The 22818-nt window shown below is 47.3% G+C and overlaps 1 protein-coding gene across 5 annotated transcripts in view; it reads right to left on the bottom strand.

The window, feature by feature from the left end:
- The window catches only part of LOC121289803 (2-oxoglutarate dehydrogenase, mitochondrial), a 100430-nt gene extending 77859 nt beyond the window's left edge, over positions 1-22571 (bottom strand). For all 5 annotated transcript variants that reach the window (XM_041209638.1, XM_041209635.1, XM_041209640.1 and 2 more), the window contains exons 1-2: positions 22445-22571; positions 6600-6851 (exon numbers count right to left, since the gene is read on the bottom strand). In XM_041209638.1, coding sequence (XP_041065572.1) covers positions 6600-6821 — 222 coding nt within the window. In that variant the 5' untranslated portion in view covers positions 6822-6851; positions 22445-22571. The remainder of the gene's footprint in view (positions 1-6599; positions 6852-22444) is intronic.
- Between the last annotated feature and the right edge of the window lie 247 nt (positions 22572-22818).

Raw genomic sequence — 22818 nt, forward strand, 5'->3', positions numbered from 1 at the left:
ATTACCCTGTAAAGAAGGAAAAGGCACATGGGATACAAGTCTCCCATGTGGGACCTTGTCAAAGGCTTTGCTGAAATCCATATAAATTACATCAACTACGCTACCCTCATCTACACACCTGGTCACCTCCTCAAAAAATTCAATCACATTTGTTAGGCATGACCTCCCTCTGACAAAGCCATGCTGACTATCCCTGATCAAAGCTTGCCTCTCCAATTGGAGATAGATTCTCTCCTTCAGAAATTTCTCCAAGTTTCCCTACCACTGACGTGGGACTCACTGGCCTATAGTTCCCTGGCTTATCTCTACGACCCTTTTTAAATACCAGCATTGAGTACAAAAGCAGGGAAGTTTTGCTGAACCTTTACCAAACACCAGTTAGGTCTCAGTTGGAGTACTGTGGCCAATCCTTTTAGGAAGGGGTGTCAAAGCTTTTTAGAGAGAGTGGTTTATAAGAATGGTGCCAGGAATGAAAGACTTCAGTTACTTGGAAGGACTGGAGAAACTCCAGGGAAATGATGTAGTGGCATTCAAAATGATAAACAGCTCTGACAGAGTAAATAAGGAGAAATGGTTTTTAGTGGCGGATTGGTTGATAACCAGAAGACACATTTAAGTTAACTGGCAGAAATAGGAGGTAAGAGGGGAACAAATTTACACAGCGAGCTGTGATCTGGGGACTCCATTATGTCATGTCGGCCAGTGCAGCAGCCAATTTGCACAGGACATGGATCCCACCATGAGTAATCAGGTAATCGATCATTTAGCAGCGTGACACTAAAGTTACTTCTGGGTAAAAAAAGTTTTTCCTCACATCCCCCCTAAATCTAATGGAAAAAGTGCCTTTCTATCCACCCTATCTGTGCCCCTCAATCTTATACACCTCCATTAAGTTCCCTCTCAAACTTCGATGCTCCAAAGGAAAACAACCCCAACCTATCCAATCTTTCCTTATAGACCAGACCCTCCAGCCCAGGCAGCATCCTGGTGAATCTCCTCTGCACCCTCTCTAGTGCAATCACATCCTTCCTATAATGTTGTGACCAGACTTTCCTCCAAACCCTCAACCAACATGTTCTTAAATGTTGGTATGTTACTAATCACCAGCCCCAATAGCACATCCCACAGCCTCACTCTGTCCAAATATTCTTGCTTTTAATCTTGTAACATCATCCCATGCTTCTAGACCAAATAGTAGAGACATTCCATTTCCACCTACACCTCCCTGGCCATGAGCAAACCACATCGCAATCTCTTCTGTTACAAAGAAAACAGCTGGACGCCAATGTTAGACAGTTAGGAGGAGATTCAGGAGGAACTTCTCCACCCAGAGAGTGGTGAGAACGTGGAACTCACTACCACAGGGAATGAACAGTACAGATGTATTTAAGGGGAAGCTAGACAAGCATGAGGGAGAAGGGAATAGAGAACTGCAATGGTAGGTTTAGATGAGGAAAGGTGGAAGAAGGCGCGAATGGACTGGTTGGGCCGAATGGCCTGTTTCTGTGCAATACATCTTATGCAATACTTTGCCAACAGCCCCAGCATCAAGTTTGCACTTGTATTTCACTAATCAGTGAATCTCTGCTAATCCAGGAATTTCTATTTTTCCCTAATTTCCAGTATATTGGTGTTATGTCCTAATCCCATTCCATAGTATACAAACCATGAACAAGCAAGCTACCCCATCTCTTTGAAGGGGCAATTATCAGGTGTTGATTTATTTGGGTGTGGCTTAGCAATAGGAACATTCATGCTGTACCCTTTTTCTGATCAGATAGTGGTGATTTATGAATAATTTTAGAATTCTCAAGGCAGAGCAAGTGCCTCCCTGAGGGAACAAACTGGCATGGAGCTTATAGTTATATATGGATAAAGTAGCGTAGCGGTTATGCTACTGAACAAGTGGAGGACGTGAGTTCACCATGGTCGCAGTAACAGACAAAAAGAACCCAAAAGTCTAGGGACCAAAAAGGAGGCCTTTTGGGGCATGAGCTACCAGATAAGATTTTTGCATCTGCTTTTTTTTCCAAAGGTGCTGCTGCCAACATCATAGTATAAAGGAGGCAGCAGTAACGATATTGGATAGAATAAAAATCGAGACTCAGAAGGTTGGCAGTGTTGAAAGTAGATAAGTCACCTGGTCTGGGTGGGATGAATCTTGGGTCACTGAGGGAAGTAACGGTGAAAATTGTGGAGCCTTTGGGCACAACCTTCCAATCCTCCTCAGATATCAGAGCGGTGCCAGAGGTCTGAAGGATCACAAACGTTGCTCACCCATCCTCCCCCCACTCAAAGCACAGCAACTACAGGCCAGTCAGTTTCACAGCCATAATGGGGACATTAATGTGGGACAAAGTTACTTGGCACACGGAGGAAACATGCATCAACAAATGAAAGTCAGCAAGGATCTGTGAAAGGAAAACAGTACTTTGCCAATCTGATTGAGTTTATTGGCCAGGGCGGTTGAGGGTTGATGTTGTGTACAAGGACTGTCAAAGTGCATTTCATAATTTATGTATTAAGTTTCTTAGCAAGACTGCAACCCCTGGGATTAGAGAGGCAGTGGTAGTGTGTACACAAATCTGGTGAAGGGGTAGAAAAGGGCAGCAGTGGTAAAAGGGTGTTTTTTTCCCCCAGACAGGAGGAAAGTGTGCAGTGGGGTCAATGTTGGGACCATTCCTCAGATATCGTCACAAAAATCTAATGTAATAACAGTAAAGAGCATAACAACAAGGTTCCTCTGGGAAATGGGCAGACTGGTGAAAAAGGCAGACCATGAAAGATGAAATTTAATGCAGGGCAGTGTGAAGTGATTCATCTGGTTTATTATTCATTCATGGGATGTGGGCATTGCTGGCTAGACCAGCATTTATTGCCTATTCCCGATTGCCCTTGAGAAGGTGGTGAGCTGCCTTCTTGATCCACTGCAGTCCATGCGGGGTAGGTACACCCACAGTGCTGATAGGGACGAAGTTCCAAATTTTGACCTTGACAAGATGAGAGGCAAAATGGTACAACTTTGAAGGGAATGCAGGGACAGAGAGCTCCGAGGACATAGATACGCAAGTCAATAAGATGGCTGTGCAAGCTATGAAAAAAGGCATATGGGACCCTTGGCTTTATAAATAGAGGCATTGAGTACAAAAGCAGGGAAGTTTTGCTGAACCTTTACCAAACACCAGTTAGGTCTCAGTTGGAGTATTGTGGCCAATCCTTTTAGGAAGGGGTGTCAAAGCTTTTTAGAGAGAGTGTTTTATAAGAATGGTGCCAGGAATGAAAGACTTCAGTTACTTGGAAAGACTGGAGAAACTCCAGGGAAATGATGTAGTGGCATTCAAAATGATGAACAGCTCTGACAGAGTAAATAAGGAGAAATGGTTTTTAGTGGCGGATTGGTTGATAACCAGAAGACATATTTGAGTTAACTGGCAGAAATAGAGGCAGTAAGAGGGGAACAAATTTACACAGCGAGCTGTGATCTGGGAACTCCATTATGTCATGTCGGCCAGTGCAGCAGCCAATTTGCACAGGACATGGATCCCACCATGAGTAATCAGGTAATCGATCATTTAGCAGCGTGACACTAAAGTGTCAGCCTAGATGATATGCTCAAGTCCCAGAGCAGGGCTTCAATCCAGGTCATTTCTGGAGTCTGAGGCAAACTGGTACTTGGCCCAGTTCTTCCTAAGTGGATTCCTCCTACCCTCAAATTGTTATATATTGTAAGAGCAATCAGCGGAAGCAAAATTTATCTGATCATGCTATCCCATTTCCAATAAAACTGAAGATAAATAAAAAACAATAAGTGTGCAAAAGGTTTGCGGAGTTCCTTGGCAGCATTAAATATTCTCTGTTCAATCTACCATCTCCAATTGCAACTGACACCCCCCGCCCCCCCTCCCCCAACCGCCAGCCTCTTGTAATATACTTAAACTCTTATCCGCCCCTCTCGGTCACTCCATGACCACACAAACTATTTTAAGTATTCACTCCCAGCACCTGGAAAGTACCAGGAAACCTGCCAGATTGCTCATCAGCTTTCTGCGGAAAGAGGAATCTTTGACTGTGGACTGTGCATTCATCCAGCTGCAGTGTCGTTTTGCATTGGGAACCCTTCCTATTCCAGTCTTCACGAACCCGATTAGCGAACAGCAGCTGAAATCCATGCAGGACTGGGGCAAGGCATCACCTGCCGACTTCTGGGGAGCTTAAACATTGAAATTTTACAAACAAGACAAGGGAACACAAAATAAATGGTAGCATGCGGAGAAGTGTGGAGGAACAGAGGGGCCTTGGAGTGCATGTCCACAGATCCCTGAAGGCAGCAGAACAGGGAGAGAAAGTGGTTAAGCAGCCAAATTTCCAGCTCCCTTTATGAGCTGAGGCCTGGAGTATAAGGGCAAAGGGATAATGCTGGAACTGTATAAAACACAAGTTACACTGCAGCTACTGTTTTGGTCACCTTACTTAAGGAGGGATGTCCTTTCATTTGAGGCAATTCAGGCAAGGTTCATTCAGCTGATTCCTGGGATGAAAGGGTCGTTTAATGGGGAAAGGTTAAGCAGGCTGGGCCTGTACTCATTGGAGTTTAGGAGAATGAGAGGCGATCTTACTGAAACATAAAAGATTCTGTGGGGACTTGACAGGGTAGATGCGGAGAGGATGTTTCCGCTCGTGGGGGAATCTAGAACTAGGGTGCACAGTGTCAACATATTGGGGGGTGTGGGGGGGGTTCCCATCTAAGATGGAGATGATGTGGAATTTTCTTCCCCAGAGAGCAGCGGCGGCTGGGTCATTGAATCTACTCAAGGCTGAGTTAGACAGATTTTGGACTTTCAGGGAGTGAAGGGTTACGGCTGGGCAGGCAGGAAAGAGGAGTTGAAACCACCGTGGTCAGATCAGCCATGATTTTATTGAATGGCAGAGCCTGCTCGAGGGGCCGACTGGCCTACTCCTGCTCCTGTCTCTTGCGTCCTTTCGTGACGGTACAGGCAGGCTTATGCCAATACTGCCAAGTATGGAAAGTTTAAGCTATGGAGGAAAGATTGGACAGGCTGGGGTTGCTTGGAATAGAGGAGGCTGAGGTGGGGTTTCATTGAGCTGTATGGCATTTTATGAGAGGCCGATATACAATGGATAAAGAGGGATGTATTTCCCTTAGCAGAGGAGTCTATAACCAGGGGTCAGAGATCGAAAGTAATAAGTAGGAGGATCAGAGGAGAGTTGGAGAACTTTGTCACCCAGAGGATTGGAGAGGGGAGGGCATTCTGGAGCTCTATCTATCTTTAGGTTGGTAGAGGTAGAAACCTTAATTGCATTTTTAAAATACTTGGATATGCACTTGAAGTGCCATTACCTACAGGCCAAGAGTTGGAAAACAGAATTATGCTGGGATCTCTCTTTTGGCTGCATAGTCAAGATGGGCTGAATGACCTCCTTCTGTGCTGTAAATTTACTGTTTTTCATTATGTTCATCCCAGCCAATATTTTACACTCTTCCTCAACTGCATATCTGCATCGTCCCCCTCTTTGATAACAACGCAAAGTACTTATAAAAAAAAAAAGTGCCCACACCTTCTGCCTCCACGCAGAGGGGCTACCTTTTCGGTCTCTAATCGGCTCTTCCTCTTTCCTCAATTAATCGCTTGCTCTGTACGTATTTTTAAAAACCTCTTTGGGTTTTCCTTGATTTTACTTACCAATATTTTTCATGCCCTCTTTCACCCAGGCACTCTAGTAAAGATCTTTAAACAGTCACTTGGTAGTACAGAACTTGGACATTGCTGAAAAGAGACATGAGGTTGACGATTTTCCAATTTACACTCATTAGGACAAACGCATGAATGCCAAATTTCAAAGGGAGCAACAATTTGTACTCTGATTGGCCGAAGCATTGCCATGTCTTTCACCATAGCATTGTCACGGAGAAGACAGTTGTGAAAGACATGGCAATGTTTCGGCCAGAGTCAACTTGCCAACCAATCACACCCTTTTCTCCTGTAGTATAAATTGTTGCTCCCTTTGAAATTTGGCATTCTTGCATTTGGCCTGATGTGCAAAATGAACAGCTTCAGCAACATGACCCTCTTTTCACCAAAATGAAAGATTTTTAACTCCCCTCCCCACAGCCATCTTTTCTTCTGGCGGGGGCGATCAGCAAGTGTAATAAACGTCAGCAATTAGTCAGCAAAATATAGAGCATGCGAATCGAAATCTGATTTCTGGAGCCATCTTTTAATAAGGCAGGTATTCCTGATAGTTAATATGTATGGTACCACACTTTGCTTCACCCTGATCTTGGTTAAAAAAGTGAGCATCCAGAACAATGATGGCAGATCAATGGCAGCTTCATCGTTTACCCAGAGTTGTACAGTCATTTAGAATCATCTTGAACAAGTTGCATCCCACCAGCACCGTAGTCACTGTAACACAGCAGTGTCTTCAATCCAGAGTGCTGCAGTCCTTTGGCTGACGTTGTCCGTGTCTCCAGAGCTGCGGCAAACCTTCCTACACTTACCTGGCCATGGAAAAAGCTTTCTTGAAGATAGCCAATGAGCAAAGGTAGCAGGACACAAATCTCCTCCACCGGGGCTTACCTTATGAACACTCTGTGGGTTTTCAAGCCAAGCAAAGTACATTTCCTCAACATAGTTCGAACTAGTCCCACTCAGAAAGGGCTCAGCAGCTACTGGCGCAGTATAGAAACGGCCTTGTTGAAACGTCCTAGACACTGCTGGCCCACTGTGTGATAATTTTTTAACAGTCTGCGAGGCAGTCAATGGCCTCAACTTAGCAGCACAAGTCCTTAAACGATGCATTTTTCACCTCCTGAGCTCACCACAGCGTCGCTGGAAATCAAAAACGAAAGAGGAAAATTAACATGCAGCAAAAAAAAAAAAACCACAGCACTTTAAAAACTTTAAAAGATAAACAGTAACCTGCTAGCACCAAATATTCGCACCATCTTTTCACGGAAAGTCAGTCTCTTCAAACTGTAACTGCTAGGGGACAGATAATGGATGCAGCTTTTAGCGGACGGCATGATGGAAAGGAGTTGGGGACAAATCAGAAGGCTGGACATGAAGACTCGGTTAAAGGTTTGGTGCCACACAAGGCAGGAAGGTCACAAGGTAGCGGAGCGAGGACACAGTTTGGCACAGTAGATGCTGCACTTCAATTCGTCGGGGGAGGAAACAGGAAATGGTTAGGGCTATTCTCCTGATCGCTGCTCCGTACTCCCGCCGCAATGAGCGCGTGTGGGTATTAACCGAGGATGGATCAAGTTCAGCTCGCTGGCCAGTGTCCACATTCAAACCTGTCATCAAGAACTCGGGCAAAGTACAGTAGGCAGCTGTATGAGTCAGCAGAGTGGAGAGGTGTGGTGGGGAGGGACCAAAAACACTATAAACTTGGTTAATAATAAAGCCTATAGAACGTTCCCCAAACTGTTGACGCAGTTTCGCTTAGTAACAATTATGACGACACAGACTCTACAACAATGAACCATTTACAGTCGAGACCATTAGTCTAGTGAGCCAATAGGTGCGGTTTCCCCTTCAGCAGAAACAGCTTGCTGGACTGCAGCCACACAAATGTTCGTCCTTACCTTGCTAAACGAGTGCAGCAAGTGGGTATTCCAAATCGCTCAGTGACAGCCAATGCTGGAAGAAGCTCTCAGAACTTGCCAACCAACTGCAATTTGGGTTACAAATCAGCCGACTGGGTAAGTTCAACTGACGCCTCCCTCCCCAACACAGGGCCTTGCCTTAGCATAGTGTTTGTAGGGGAACACAAGTACACATGGCTGTTTGACTGCCACACTACACAGCAATCAATATCAAAATTGTAGTCACGGTGCTTTTTATATTAGTTTGTTGGGCCTTGCGCAAGTTAATATCTTGGCCTGTCACACAGCCAATGAACGAAACATAGGGCAGCACTTATTATTCTGGCGGAAGCCTGCAAGTGAGAAAAACTTTAACTGTACTTGGGGTTGCTCCAGAGCAATCAGATTCACCCCATGACAACAGAGATCAAAGGCAGGTCGATGAGATATTCCACCTTTCAAATGAGTCAGGAACTGACCCACCCGCTACCAAAAAGTAAGAGGAGGAACCGGCTGAAAAAGCAATCTTTTTTGTAATTCTTTCACAGGATGTGGGCGTTGCTGGCTGGGCCAACATTTATTGCCCATCCCTAATTGCCCTTGGGAAGGTGGTGGTGAGCTACCTTCTTGAACCACTGCAGACCATGTGGTGTCGGTACACCCACGGTGCTGTGAGGAAGGGAGTTCCAGGATTTTGACCCAGTGACAGTGAAGGAACGGCGATATATTTCCAAGTCAGAATGATGAGTAGTTTGGAGGGGAATATGCAGGTGGTGGTGTTCCCATCTGCTGCCCTTGTCCTTCTAGGTGGTAGAGGGCATGGGCTTGGAAGGTGCTGTTGAAGGAGCCTTGGTGAGTTGCTGCAGTGCATCTTGTAGATGGTGCACACTGCTGCTACTGTGCATCTCTGGTGGAGGGAGTGCCAATCAAGTGGGCTGCTTTGTCCTGGATGCTGTCGATCTTCTTGTGTGTTGTGGGAGCTGAATATTCCATCACACTCTTGACTTGCGGATGGTAGACAGGCTTTGGGGAGTCAAGAGGTGAGTTACTTGCTGCAGAATTCCCAGCCTCTGACCAGCTCTTGTAGCCACAGCACTTTATGAAGACACTAGGTCTTAATGCAGTGCTGTCAGACACTGTGCCATATGCTACATATGTTTCTTCAACGTCATGCTGTCAAAATCCTGGAACTCCCTCCCTAACACCACATCGACTGCAGCGGTTCAAGAAGGCAACTCTCCACCCACCTTCTCAAGGGGCAACAAATGCTGGCCTAGCCAGTGAAGCTCATCTTGTGGAACAGGTGATAATGTTCTTGTTTAATGGTTTCTCAGAACTCAAAGCTCCAACATTCACATTGTGAGCATATATGGAAACGGAAGCCAATTCACAAGTTGACGTGGGATTCAAATTAACACTGTTAAAAAATCCGTGAATACCTTGAGTGAATGTTGCAAATCAAAAAGCTGTTATCCCAGTGGAACTCCTGGTCACAGGAAGCTTTCAGTTTGTAAGTGTTAACTCACTTTAGAAAAAATGAAAAAAGTGTGGTCAGATCACGCGAGGGAAGTCACGTTGCTGGACTGTCACCCACATTCTTTTTTTTTTTAAAAAAAAGGAACTTGTGCAGTTTTCTAAGGTAGCAAAATAAGCAAGATGCAAATCCAACGTCAACAGTTTAAATTTTGATGGCATCATGACAAAAAAGCTATTGCACCGAGTTATCGACGCCATGAAATTTAAAGGCACTTCTGAAAGTTACATCTGTGTGTTTATATCAGAAATACGCGCGTGTGAATGATCCTCAGTCAAATGTTTGAAAGTGTGCAAGAATGCCAGTGAGCACTCCTGGTCTATCCTCCTCGATACACAGCACAGGGTGCATCAGTCCATATCACATCACAGATATCGTGGGCACGACCTACAATGGTGATGCTTTTTAAGGACTGATTATCCTCTTCAGTAAGTCACAGCAGTCAGCTCAGCCACAACAGGTTCACAGAATCATCTCCTCTGGGGATCTTCCTCCCACAGCTTCCAACCTGATAGTCGCCCAACCTCTGACGGCCCGCTTCTATCTCCTACCCAAAATCCACAAACAAAACTGCCCCGGTAGACCGATCGTCTCAGCTTGCTCCTGCCCCACAGAACTCATTTCTCGTTATCTTGACTCCCTTCTCTCTCCCCTTGTCCAGTCCCTTCCCACCTACATCCATGATTCCTCTGACACCTTACGTCACATCAACAATTTCCAGTTCCCTGGCCCCAACCGCTTCCTCTTCACCATGGACGTCCAATCCCTCTACACCTCCATCCCCCACCAGGATGGTCTGAGGGCCCTTAGCTTCTTCCTCGAACAGAGGCCCGAACAATCCCCATCCACCACTACTCTCCTCCGTCTGGCTGAACTTGTTCTCACGCTGAACAATTTCTCCTTCAACTCCTCTCACTTCCTCCAAATAAAAGGTGTGGCTATGGGTACCCGCATGGGCCCCAGCTATGCCTGTCTCTTTATGGGGTACGTGGAACATTCCTTGTTCCAGTCCTACTCCGGCCCCCTTCCACAACGCTTTCTCCGGTACATCGATGATTACTTCGGTGCCGCTTCATGCTCTCGTCGGGACTTGGAAAAATTTATTAATTTTGCTTCCAATCTCCACCCCTTTATCATTTTCACGTGGTCCATCTCTGACACTTCCCTTCCTTGACCTCTCTGTCTCAATCTCTGGTGATAGACTGTCCACCAATATCCATTACAAGCCTACCGACTCCCACAGCTACCTCGACTACAGCTCCTCACACCCCGCTTCCTGTAAGGACTCCATCCCATTCTTTCAGTTCCTTTGCCTCCGTCGCATCTGTTCTGATGATGCTACCTTCAAAAGCAGTTCCTCTGACATGTCCTCCTTCTTCCTTAACCGAGGTTTTCCACCCACTGTGGTTGAAAGGGCTCTCAACCGTGTCCGGCCCATCTCCCACGCATCCGCCCTCACGCCTTCTCCTCCCTCCCAGAAACATGATAGGGTCTCCCTTGTCCTCACTTATCACCCCACCAGCCTCCGCATTCAAAGGATCATCCTCCGCCAACTCCAGCATGATGCCACCACCAAACACATCTTCCCTTCACCCCCCCTATCGGCATTCCATAGGGATCGCTCCCTCCGGGACACCCTGGTCCACTCCTCCATCACCCCCTACTCCTCAACCCCCTCCTACGGCACCACCCCATGCCCACGCAAAAGATGCAACACCTGCCCCTTCACTTCCTCTCTCCTCACCGTCCAAGGGCCCAAACACTCCTTTCAAGTGAAGCAGCATTTCACTTGCATTTCCCCCAACTTAGTCTACTGCATTCGTTGCTCCCAATGTGGTCTCCTCTACACTGGAGAGGCCAAACGTAAACTGGGCGACTGCTTTGCAGAACACCTGCGGTCTGTCTGCAAGAATGACCCAAACCTCCCTGTCGCTTGCCATTTTAACACTCCACCCTGCTCTCTTACCCACATGTCTGTCCTTGGCTTGCTGCATTGTTCCAGTGAAGCCCAACGCAAACTGGAGGAACAACACCTCATCTTCCGACTAGGGACTTTACAGCCTTCTGGACTGAATATTGAGTTCAACAACTTTAGGTCGTGAGCTCCCTCCCCCATCCCCACCCCCTTTCTGTTTTCCCCTTCCTTTTTTTTTTCCAATAAATTATATAGATTTTTCTTTTCCCACCTATTTCCATTATTTTTAAATATTTTAAAATCTTTTATGCTCTCCCAACCCCCACTAGAGCTATACCTTGAGTGCCCTACCATCCATTCTTAATTAGCACATTCGTTTAGATGATATCACCAACTTTAACACCTATGTGTTCTTTTGATGATCTGCTTCTATCACTGCTTGTTTGTCCCTACAACCACACCAACCCCCTCCGCTTCTCTCTCTGCCCCCCCCACCGCACGCACGCACACCTTAAACCAGCTTATATTTCAACTCTTTCTTGGACTCGAACTCAAGTTCTGTCGAAGGGTCATGAGGACTCGAAACGTCAACTCTTTTCTTCTCCGCCGATGCTGCCAGACCTGAGTTTTCCAGGTAATTCTGTTTTTGTCACAGAATTATTACAGTGCAGGAGGCCATTCAGCCTATCGTGTCTGCACCAGCTCTCCGAATGAGCAATTTGTCTCGTGCCATTCTCCTGCCTTCTCCCTGTAACCCTGCACTTTCTTCCTTCTCAGATAACAATCTAATTCCCTTTTGAATGCTTTGATCGAACCTGCCTCTACCACACTCTCAGGCAGTGCATTCCAGACCGTAGCCACTCGCTGCGTGAAAGAGTCTTTCCTCATATCGCTCTTGCTTCTTTTGCCAATTATTTTAAAGCTGCACCCTCTCCTTCTTGATCCTAGTTACATATAATGATTTACTTAAACAGATAGACCAGCTGACTTGATTTGTACATACTGTACACATCGTGCTGATTACTGGCAGGTTACAGATAAACATGACATTCTGCAACCAGTGAAGAATTGATGAGTTTGAATGTGCCCTCTTAGTGGTGCAACACCTCATACTCTTGGACTAACAATAGATGGGTGTGCCAGTAGCCAGATACTGTAAGAGATGCCCCTGCTACAATAGTTCAAGTTACCCACTCTCAGTTCGCTGATCAATGCGATCGAAAATGGAGAAAATGAGGTCAAAGTTCAATTTACAGAAAACAGCTCGTGCAGCTGCTGCACTCACTGACCCAGACTGTTTCTGCCCCACGGGCAGCCAAGGCTTTAACTCCACAGAATGTCTAGCGAGACAAGTCTCAGAAGCTAAACTGGATCGAGTCCAGAAGGAATCAATTTCAATGGAGCCACCATGCATAATTCACTGCTCTGCGTGATAAAGATAATTGCATTATAAAAGGCAGTGATCCAAAAAAAAACTTGCTCTTAAAAGGTATTCCTCACATATAAAAAGTGTTCCTTGCTGCACGTTAAGCTTGTTCCACTGTGCAATACAGAAAGCACAATATTTTTTAATTCTCCCAGGGTGTGGGTGTCACTGGCAAGGCCAGCATTTATTGCCCATCCTTAGTGGTCCTTGAAGGTGGTGGTGAGCCACCGCCTTGAACCGCTGCAGTCCATGTGGTGTAGGTACACCCACAGTGCTGTTCGGGAGGGAGTTCCAGAATTTTGACCCAGCAACAGTGAAGGAACGGTGAAACATTTCCAAGTCAGGACATGAGTGGCTTGGAGGGGAACTTGCAGATGGTGGTGTTCCCATGCGTCTGCTGCCCTTACTGAGAGAGGTCATGGGTTTGAGAAATGCAGTTGAAGGTTTAGTGACTTTCTGCAGTAGACCTTGCAGGTGGTAGAGGGTTTGAATGTTGAAGGTGATGGATAGGGTGCCAAACAAGCAGGCTTTGTCCTGGATGGTGTCAAGCTTCTTGAGTATTGTGGGAGTTGCACTCATCCACACAAGTGGAGAGTATTCCATCACACTCCTGACTTGTGCCTTATAGATGGTGGACAGGCTTTGGGGAGTCAGGTGGTGAGTTACTCGCTGCAGGATTCTGACCTGCTCTTGTAGCCACAGTATTGACATGGCTGTTACAGTTCAGTGCTGGTCAATGGTAACCCCAGGATGTTGATAGTGGGGGATTCAGTGCTGGTAATGCAATTGAATATCAAAGGGAGATGGTTAGATTCTCTCTTGTTGGAAATGGTTATAGCCCGGCACCAGGTAGCATTAATGTTAGTTGATACTTACCAGCTTGAGCTTGAATGTTATCCAGGTTTTGCTGCATGTGGGCACAGAGGAGTCTGAGGTGTCGTGAATGGTGCTGAACACTGTTCATTCACCAGCAAACCAACCCCACTTCTGACCTTATGATGGAAGGAAGGTCATTGAGGAAGCAGCTGAAGATGGTTGGGCCTAGGACACAACCCTGAGGAACTCCTGGACTGATGTCCTGGAGCTGAGATGATTGACCTCCAACAGCCACAACCATCTTCCTTTTGTGCTAGATACGATTCCAGCCAGTAGCGTTTTCCCCCTCCCCCAAAGATCCCCAGTAACTTCAGTTTTGCTAGGGCTCCTTGATGCCACAATCAGTCAAATGCTGCCTTGATGTCACATCGTGTCTGGAATTCAGCTCTTCTTTCCAGGTTTGGGCCAAGGCTGGAATGAGGTCAGCAATTGAGGGGTGCTGGCAGAACCAAAACGGAGCACTGCTGAGCAGTTTACTGTGGAGTGAGTGCCTGTTTTTAGTACTTATCAACCACCCTTTGTTTCATAACCCTTTGAGAGTAGCCTGATGGCCGGTAATTGGTCAGCTTGGATTTGTCTTGCTTTTTGTGGACAGAACATACCCAGGCAATTTCCCATATTGCCAGGTAGATGCCAGTATTGTAGCTGTACTAGGACAGCTCTGCTAGGAGTGCAGCTGTGTCCAGCAAATTTCCTCCTTTAACCCACTGGGAGCAAGGGGACATGGCTGCATCCTCTGTAAACAATCTCTCCTTCAGTGGCACATTCCCACTATGCTCATGCCTGAGGGCTCTCAAAATCAGAGAATTGTTACAGCACAGAAGGAGGCCATCAGCCTGTCAACCCTGCACTGGCTCTCCTGACCAAGCAATTCACCAAGTGCCACTCTCCCACCTTCTCTGGAGCACAAGTCTTCAGTACTACAACTGGGGCCCATAGGTTTTGCAGTACCCAGTGCCTCCAGCTGTTTCTTGATATCACATGGAATGAATCAAATTGTTTGAAAACTGGCATCTGTGATGCTGGGGACCTCAGGAGGCTAAGGGGGATCATTCACCAGGAACTTCTAACTGAAGGTGGTTGCAAACTCTTCAGCCTTGACTTTTGCAAGAATGCTGTGCTCCACCCTCACTGAGACGGGACATATTTGTGGAGCCGTCCCCTCCAGTTGGTTGTTTAATTGTTCACCACCACTCATGGCTGGACGCGACAGGATTGCAGAGCTTTGACCTGATCTGTTGTCTGCAGAATCGCTTAGCTCTGTCTATAGCCTGCTGCTTCCATTGTTTAGCATGCCTGTAGTGCTGTGATGTTGCTTCACCATCACATGGTCCCAAGACATTTTGAATGATACTTTTGCAGTCTGATTGCAGAGCAAATGCTGCAGAACCATTAAGTTTGAACTGTCTGAGTCTGAGATCTTCATACTTCCCAGGCAATTAAAAGATAACAGTGGCATTCATACCTATGACTCTTTTAGGAGGTCACCTCATTTTTAGGTATGCCTGGCACTGCTCCTGGCATCCTCTCCTACACCCCTCATTAAACCAGGATCAATCTCCTCGTTTGACAGCAATGGTAGAGTAAGACATATGCTGGGCCATGAGGTTACAGGTTGTGGTGGAACACATCCTGAAAACCAGTTGATTTCTGGGAAAACTTGAGTGGAGAAGTTTGACCAGACAGAGTTTCAATTATTCTCCCTTTGGGTGAATTACACAACATAAATAGGTTTACTGATCCAACTCCCCATACAGGCTGCAAGTATCAGCAAGTAATACTTCCTCTGCCTATAAGCTCTCAATACCAACAATCTGCACAAATTTGAGGCATTCAATAGGGGATCAAATCATCAGAAAGGGAAGAATGCTCAGGGTTGTGGGGAGAAGATGGGAGAGCAGCACAAGGCGAATTGCTCATTCGGGACAGCCAGCGCAGGCACGACGGGCTGAGCGGCCTCTTTCTGTGCTGTAACAATTCTGCAATTTTGAGTGCACACAGAGGCCAAGAGGAGACTGGGAATGTGCCACAGAGGGATTTTTTGCTGAAGCCAGAAGTTAAAGGGGGAGCTTTGCTGGACACATGGTTATATTATACTTGATCTGGGATTCACTGAAACAGATACAAGACACCATAAGTGCTCTACTCTCAGAATAGGAAAACCCCAACAAAAAAAAAAATCATGAATTACTCTCCATCCACTCAAAGAAAAAGACTATAATTAAATGCAAAAGCAAAATACTGAAAATCTGAGAGAAAAGCAGAACATGCGGGAAATATTCAGGAGGTCCGGCAGCAGCTGTGGAGCAAGAAACAGAGTTCACACCTGAGCTCAGTGAAACCTAGCTCCACCGGTGTGTTCTGGCTCATGTATTTGCAGTATTTTCTGTTTCTTGGCCACAATTTAACACATCACTGAACTTTAATGATTCAGTCAGGGGAACAGGCAGAAACTTAACAAAAGGCAGCTCACTGGACATCTGCTTATTCCAATCTACACTCCTTCATGGGCTACAGATCCTGCACCCTGGCTCATTCCAGTTTCCACCAGAGCCCCCTGATTAGCAGCGTGACTGGGAGCATCCTGCGCACGCAATGGACTGCAGCACGCGTGAAACCACTCCAGCCGCTCTCAAAGCGCCCCACAATTACTGGGATGCGCATGGTCAGATTCCGAAAAAAATCTTCGGCGCGGCGCTTTTAAGCTCCTGCCAGGAGCAGTTGCAACTTACGGCCAGGAGGCAGATCCAATTGTTTGATGTGCATTGCTGATTTTACTGCATGGTGTTCGTTACGAGTATCAGATTACCCTTGTTCTAAGCAGCTTTCTGTGCCAACAATGCAAACTAAGGTCAACATAGCTCACATTATTCTTGGCTAGGACGAACTTCCCCGTACAGGCTTGCAGATTATCAGCAAGTAATACCTCCCCTGCCTTGACATCACTGCCACCAGGCCTCACGTTATCAGGCTCCAAAGATCTTCATTGATTTTCTGCACTGCCCTGTCCCAGCTGAGTTAGGAATGCACTTCATGTCGCCTGTTGGCTCATGCACAGACATGGACACTAGTTACAGTGATACCACTCAAAGAACCTATGGACAGAGGCCTCCCCAGCGGCTCACTGTGAAAGGCAATAGCCAGTGTTGTGCTGGAATGTCAGACAACAGGATGTCCTATTGTTTCAGCCAGGGGACAAAAAGTACTCAGTGCCTTGCCTTACATTCAGGAGGCTGTGCAGAGCTGCCGGGCTGCAGGCGAGAGAGAGAAAAAAAAAATCAATTCTCAAATGCTTCTTTCAGGGAATACCTTCACAACAACTTAGAACAGGCCAAACTTGTCAAAAGGGTTATAATCTGTTTCAATTACATTGGCTGATCTCCTTGGTCGATAACGTCAAATTTTCTTTTTATTTATTCTTTCACAGAATGTGGGTGTCGTGGACCAGACCAGCATTTGCTGCCCATCCCTAGTTGCCCTTGAGAAGGTGGTGGTGAGCTGCCTTCTTGAACTGCTGTAGTCCATGTGGTATAGGTACACCTACAGTGCTGTTAGGAAGAGTGTTCCAGGATTTTTTTGAAGAGTTAACCGAGGTGGTTGTTGTAGTGTATATGGACTTCCAAAAGGCATTCGATACAGTGCCACACTAAATGGACATTGATACACTGGTGGAGTGGGCAGATAGGTGGCAGATGAAGTTCAATGCAGAGAAGTGTGAGGTGATGCACTTTGGTACAAAGAACATGCAGCGACAGTATAAAATAAAGGATACTATTTTAAAGGGTGTGCAGGAGCAGAGAGACCTGGATGTATATATACATAAGTCATTAAAGGTGTCAGGACAGGTAGAGAGAGCTCTTTCTAAAGCATACAGTATTCTAGACTTCATTAATAGGGGCATAGAGTACAAGAGCAGGGAGGTTATGATGAACTTATAGAAGAAACTGGTTAGACCTCAGCTGGAGTATTGTGTACAGTTCTGGACACCACACTATAGGAAGGATGTGAATGCATTAGCAAGAGTGCAGAAGAGATTTACGAGAATAGTTCCAGGGATGAGACACTTCAGTTATGAGGAAAGATTGGAGAAGTTGGGACTGTTTTCCTTGGAAATGAGAAGGCTAAGAGGAGACTTGATAAAAGTTTTCAAAACCATGAGGGGTCTGGACAGAGTAAATAGGGAGAAACTGTTCCTGCTCATAAACAGATCGAGAACCGGGGACACAGTTTTAAAGTGTTTTGCAAAAGAAGCAAATGCGAGGTGAGAAAAAACTTTTTCACATAATGAGTAGTTAGGGTTTGGAATGCACTGCCTGGAAGTGTGGTGGAGGCAGGTTCGATTGAGGCATTCAAGAGGTCATTGCTTGATTATTCAAATAGAAACAATGTGCAGGATTACAGGGAAAAGGCAGGAGATTGGCATTAAGTTAAAATGCTCAGAGAGCCGGTGCAGACACGATGGGCTAGTTGCCCTTCTTTTGCCATAAAGTGACACCGTAACAATTCTGAGAATCTGTAACTTTTGACAGTGAACGAAGGGCAATATATTTCCAAGTCAGGGTGGCGAGTGGCTTAGAGATCAACTTGCAGGTGGTGACGTTCCCATGTGTCTGCTGCCCTTGTCCTTCTGAGTGGTAGCAGTCGTGGGTTTGAAAGGTGCTATCGAAGGAGCCTTGGTGAGTTCCTGCAGTGCATCTTGTCGATGGCACACACTGCTGTTACTGTGCATCAGTGGAGGGAGTGAATGTTTGTGAATGGGGTGCCAATCAAGCGGACTGCTTTATTTTGAATGATGTCAAGTTTCTAGAGTATTGTGGGAGCTGCACTCATCCAGCAAGTGGAAAATTTTCCATCACACTCCTGACTTATGTCTTGTAGATGGTGGACAAGCTTTGGGGAGTCAGGTGACTTACTCACCGCAGGATCCCTGGACTCTGACCTGCTCTTGCAGCCACAATATTTATATGGCTAGTCCAAGTCAGTTTCTGGTCAATGGCAACCCCCCAGGATGTTGATAGTGGGGGTTTCAGCAATGGTAATGCCATTGAATCTAACCATTCCCCCTTTGACATTCAATGTCTTAAGTTTACTCCTCGTTTCAGCCTACCAGGAATCCAATCGAATTAACACTTTGAACTAACCTTTGCATTTGTGGGCCAAAGTAAAGTCTAGTGTTGAACGCCACAGTCCAACGTTTAGCCCTTCACGTGCAATACTTAGTTCAACCTTCTGAAAACCAAAGATAGCAATCACCAACTAACAGTACCATTCTTTGATCAGCTTTTCAGCTGCTCCCAGAGGCACCATTATGGAGACAGGTTATCACAAGATCAAATTGCCATAAAGTGGCTGTAACGCAAGGCTCAAAATTAATGATCTCTGCCTGGATACGCAATCAGCAACATATGATGAACAGGATTAGCCTAGATGACTAGTGAATGCATTGAGCAATGGTCAATGTATTTGGACACGCACACACACAGTACAGGCTTGACAGCTAATTATGGATCAGTAGACCAAGCAAATATTTCTAAACCATGGTTACTTTTCAAAGTTTAATCATCGGTGTAGTTTAACAAATACAAGTTTAAACCCGACCAGCTTCAGTCGAATATGGGGTCTGGATTAAAGTTTCTCCAACATGCCCAAAAGCTTGGGAACTTGTCTCCCTGCCTAGTAGATACTTTTACACTGATACCAACACCTAACAGCAGATAAATAATACCTTAATTGATGGTATCATTCACTAGTGTAGAAGATCTGATTGTGATTCTAACAGCGTACACCTGCTTTTTATGTAGGTGGATCTCCCAAACTGCTGTTGGACTCCATACCACCCCCAATTACCTTCAAACAAGATGAGAGTGAAAGCACACCCCTGCACCTGTGTATAGCTCCTACCTGCACAGTCACAAGAATTGCAGGCAGGCTTGCATCTCACATTACAACGTGGCCTACAGTTACCTTTTATAGTAAACTTGTGCCTAAAGATTTTCAGCCCTTGGGCGGCTGCACTTTCTGGAATCCGCGGGTTACGGACACAACCCCTTTACACCACAATCACCGGCCAGGTTTCTATCCCGCATCGTATGCATCTCAATGACTGCATTCAGAAGATTTCCCCCATCCTATCCTACTGATTTCCTATTCTGTTATGTTGAGAATCAATCCCTCTCAGTGATTTCTAAGGTGAACTCTGTCACCAAGGTTCAGCTGCTATTCCAGCATTCAGCAACTTACCCCTGCCACCACCCACTCCACTTCCAGCATCGCTGTCTCCCTGCTCCACAATAAATTCATTTCAACATCATGTTCAACTCCCTCACCATGGGAGAAACAGCCAGCAAGGCCTCCCAGCACACACCTCCATCCAGCTGGCTCCAGGTTACAGACCGTTCAACCTGTCCCTTCCATCTGTCACTAGAGGTTGACCGTTCAAGGGTTTAAAAAAAGGTGCTTTCTGCAATTCTCTTCAAAAAAAAAAAAAACATTTTGGATGCCAATTCCTCTTGCTGGCTACAAATGCCTGACCTACTGTGTCTCAGCCTCCTCCCCACTGCCCCCTCTATCCCCCCACCCCTTTTGTAAAAGTCACCTCCTTTTACATGAGGAGGGCCATTAAAGACCTGCTGCAGTTAATGCAGGTATATCACTTCCTCTCCACTTTCATTAATGCAGCCTGTGACAGCAAGGCCTTTTCATAACATTAGGTCAAATTGGGAACTTTTATTCCTGTCCACAACCAAGGACACGCTCAGCAGAACTGTTCTCACACTGGGTACAAGGAACAAAGTGCCCCCTCGTTATGACTTTGTGTAAGAAACCGTGCTCCCTGCACAGATAACTCGTCCTCAGGACAAAAACGACTGCCACTGGTTTTTAAGAATCTGTCAAGTTCACATGCAGAAGAGGGATAGGCAGGGGCACTGAGTAGGCCTCAAAGGTGGGGCAAAAATCAAATTCTGCTGTTTGCTAAACATATCATGTCAATTGGATCATTGATTCTGCGCATGCAAGGTACCTTAAAACACCTTGAAATCATGTTTTCCATCCCACCCTCTCCTGATGTCTTATAAAATAAGGTAGGTGCAGAAAAAGTCCCTCAGGTCTGCACATAACATCCTCGAGGCCCTTTGGGGTAAAGAGATGTCGGATGGCTCCCTGAGCAGACTGCCAAAGGCATCTGGCAGAATGCCTCATCACCAGAACTTTCAACCTGGTGCCAAGGCATAGCTTGACTGGAAGTGAGAAGGACCCTCCCTATCAAATCCTTTCCTGCACACAAGGAGCCTCAGCACCACTACACTTTGACCTCGTGAGCTGTGGTGGGGAAGAGACTGTCGCCCACCTCCTCCTGGAATGTGCTTTTGCAAAGTAGGTCTGGAAAGAGATGCAGTGGTTTTTGTCAAGGCTCACCCCAAGCAGCTCCGTAACACAGGACTCTATGGGCTGGTCCCAGGGGGGGCACACTGAGATAAACATTAAGTGCTCCTGGACGACCATCAGCTCGGTGAAAGACACTCTTTGCTCTGCCTGAAATCTGCTGGCCTTCCAGTGTAAAGAGTTGCCCGCAAGTGAGTGTGCAGACCGGCACATTCCAAGGTCCAGGACTACTGAGGAATGCACTGAAGCTTGGGGCTGGAACGTGTGCAAAAACTCTCAGACTATGTTTGGCAAGAAAGGTATATTGCAAACGTGACTTGTAATTGTAAGAATAGAGACACACCTCAGAATACCACATGGGGGAGATGGTGCTGTAGTGGTAATGTCACTGAGCTGGTAATCCAGAGGTCCAAGCTAATGCTCTGGGGACATGGGTTCAAATCCCACCACAACAGCTGGTGGAATTTTAATTCAGTTAATAAATTTGAACCTAAATCGAGTCTCGTTAATGGTGACCATGACAGCTAGCATCGTTGGTTGTAAAAAAAAAAAATCTACCTGGTTCGCTAATGTCCTTTACAGAAGGAAACCATACCCGGTCTGGCCTACAATGTGACTCCATACCCACAGCCATGTGGTTGACTCTTAACTGCCCTCTGAAATGGCCCCAGCAAGTCACTCAGTTCAAGGGCAGTTAGGGATGAAAACAAATGCTGGCCTTGCCAGCGACGCCCACTTCCCACGAGAGCAACTCTTTCGCGCTTCACACCACACGAAATTGGTGCAAACTTGGCGTTGTGTTGCTTTTTATGCATCTTATGAAGAGAGAAATATATTTGGAGGGAACTGGGAAGTCTGATGAAGTGGTGAGGGCTTGCCAGGGGAATTGCTGACCTCTTGCACACGCTCCCGGCTCCTTTGTCAAGGTGAAGCTGGGCTCTGAGGGTCAACAGGGCGCCCAGACCTTGGGCCATGTTCTCAGAGGAGGAATTGAGGAGGGGGAGGAGGGGGAGGGGGAGGGGGAAGCTGCCCCACCTCCTTCAGCTCTGCCAGAGGGGGAGAGTGGGGACTGAGCCCCCCTCCCCCTCCCCCTCCCCTTCCCCCCTCCCCCCACCCACCCTGTCAGGGGAACAGAGGCTTTAACCCGGGTCAGGGAGGACAGGAGGGGGATGGAGAGCTCCACAGGCTGATAGCCTGGATGGGGAAGCGGCAGTGAGGAGCTCGGCCTCCCCGGAGTGGCCTGGGAGCGGGAAGCCGTCCGGTCAGGAGCGGGGCCACCACCACGCAACCCAACCCAACCCCAACCCCCCCCCCGGGTGACCTTGCGGCATCTTCCCCGAAGCCGCCTTCGGCTCCGCCAGAGCCCCGGCGCTCCCCGCCCTAGCGGAAACCCCGCCCCCGCCGCCACCGCCGCCACCGACGACTGGCCAGCGCCCTTGCCACTCCAGGCGAACGGCGGGCAGCCAGCGCTCCGATTGGTCCGCCGCCCTGCCTCTCAGCCTCGCGGGCGGGCCACAGCCGCTCGTGATTGGCCCGCCCCCGTGCCGCTCAGGTGACGCGTATCCGGCTAGCCACCGGCCCCACTGACCGCCGCTTCTGTTGCCCACCCTCTCTCCCTCCTCTCCCCTGACGGGAAGCGGGCTGAAGGGGAATTTTAAAATTCGAGAGCCCATTTTTTTCGCGGGTAACCTGCACCCTTACCTAATCCAATGTCTCCCTCGCCTCTGTGGATCGAAAACACCGTGAAGTCGCCCGCCCTGCCGACGGCTTTTGATTCCTCCCCGCAGCCGGCGCTGGCGACCAATGACATGGAAACCAGAGCGCGCAGGCGGGGGTTTGAGCCCCTAGCCACGCCCCTCCCGGCCTCCTGCGTCGTGGCGTCACCGGCGCCCCGCCCTGCGTCGCGTCATCACCCCGCGCCTCCCGCCTCCCGCGCCGTGACGTCACACTGGGACACCACGTGGAGCCAGGTGATAAGGGAAGGCAGCCAGGAGAATGGGGTTTTTTTACTGACTGGACGATGGAGAGAGCTGCCTGGGTAAGTATTCCTGCTGTTTGTCTGACTACAGGGGTCG

Source organism: Carcharodon carcharias, chromosome 17 (assembly GCF_017639515.1).
Source record: "Carcharodon carcharias isolate sCarCar2 chromosome 17, sCarCar2.pri, whole genome shotgun sequence".
NCBI classification, from domain to species: domain Eukaryota; kingdom Metazoa; phylum Chordata; class Chondrichthyes; order Lamniformes; family Lamnidae; genus Carcharodon; species Carcharodon carcharias.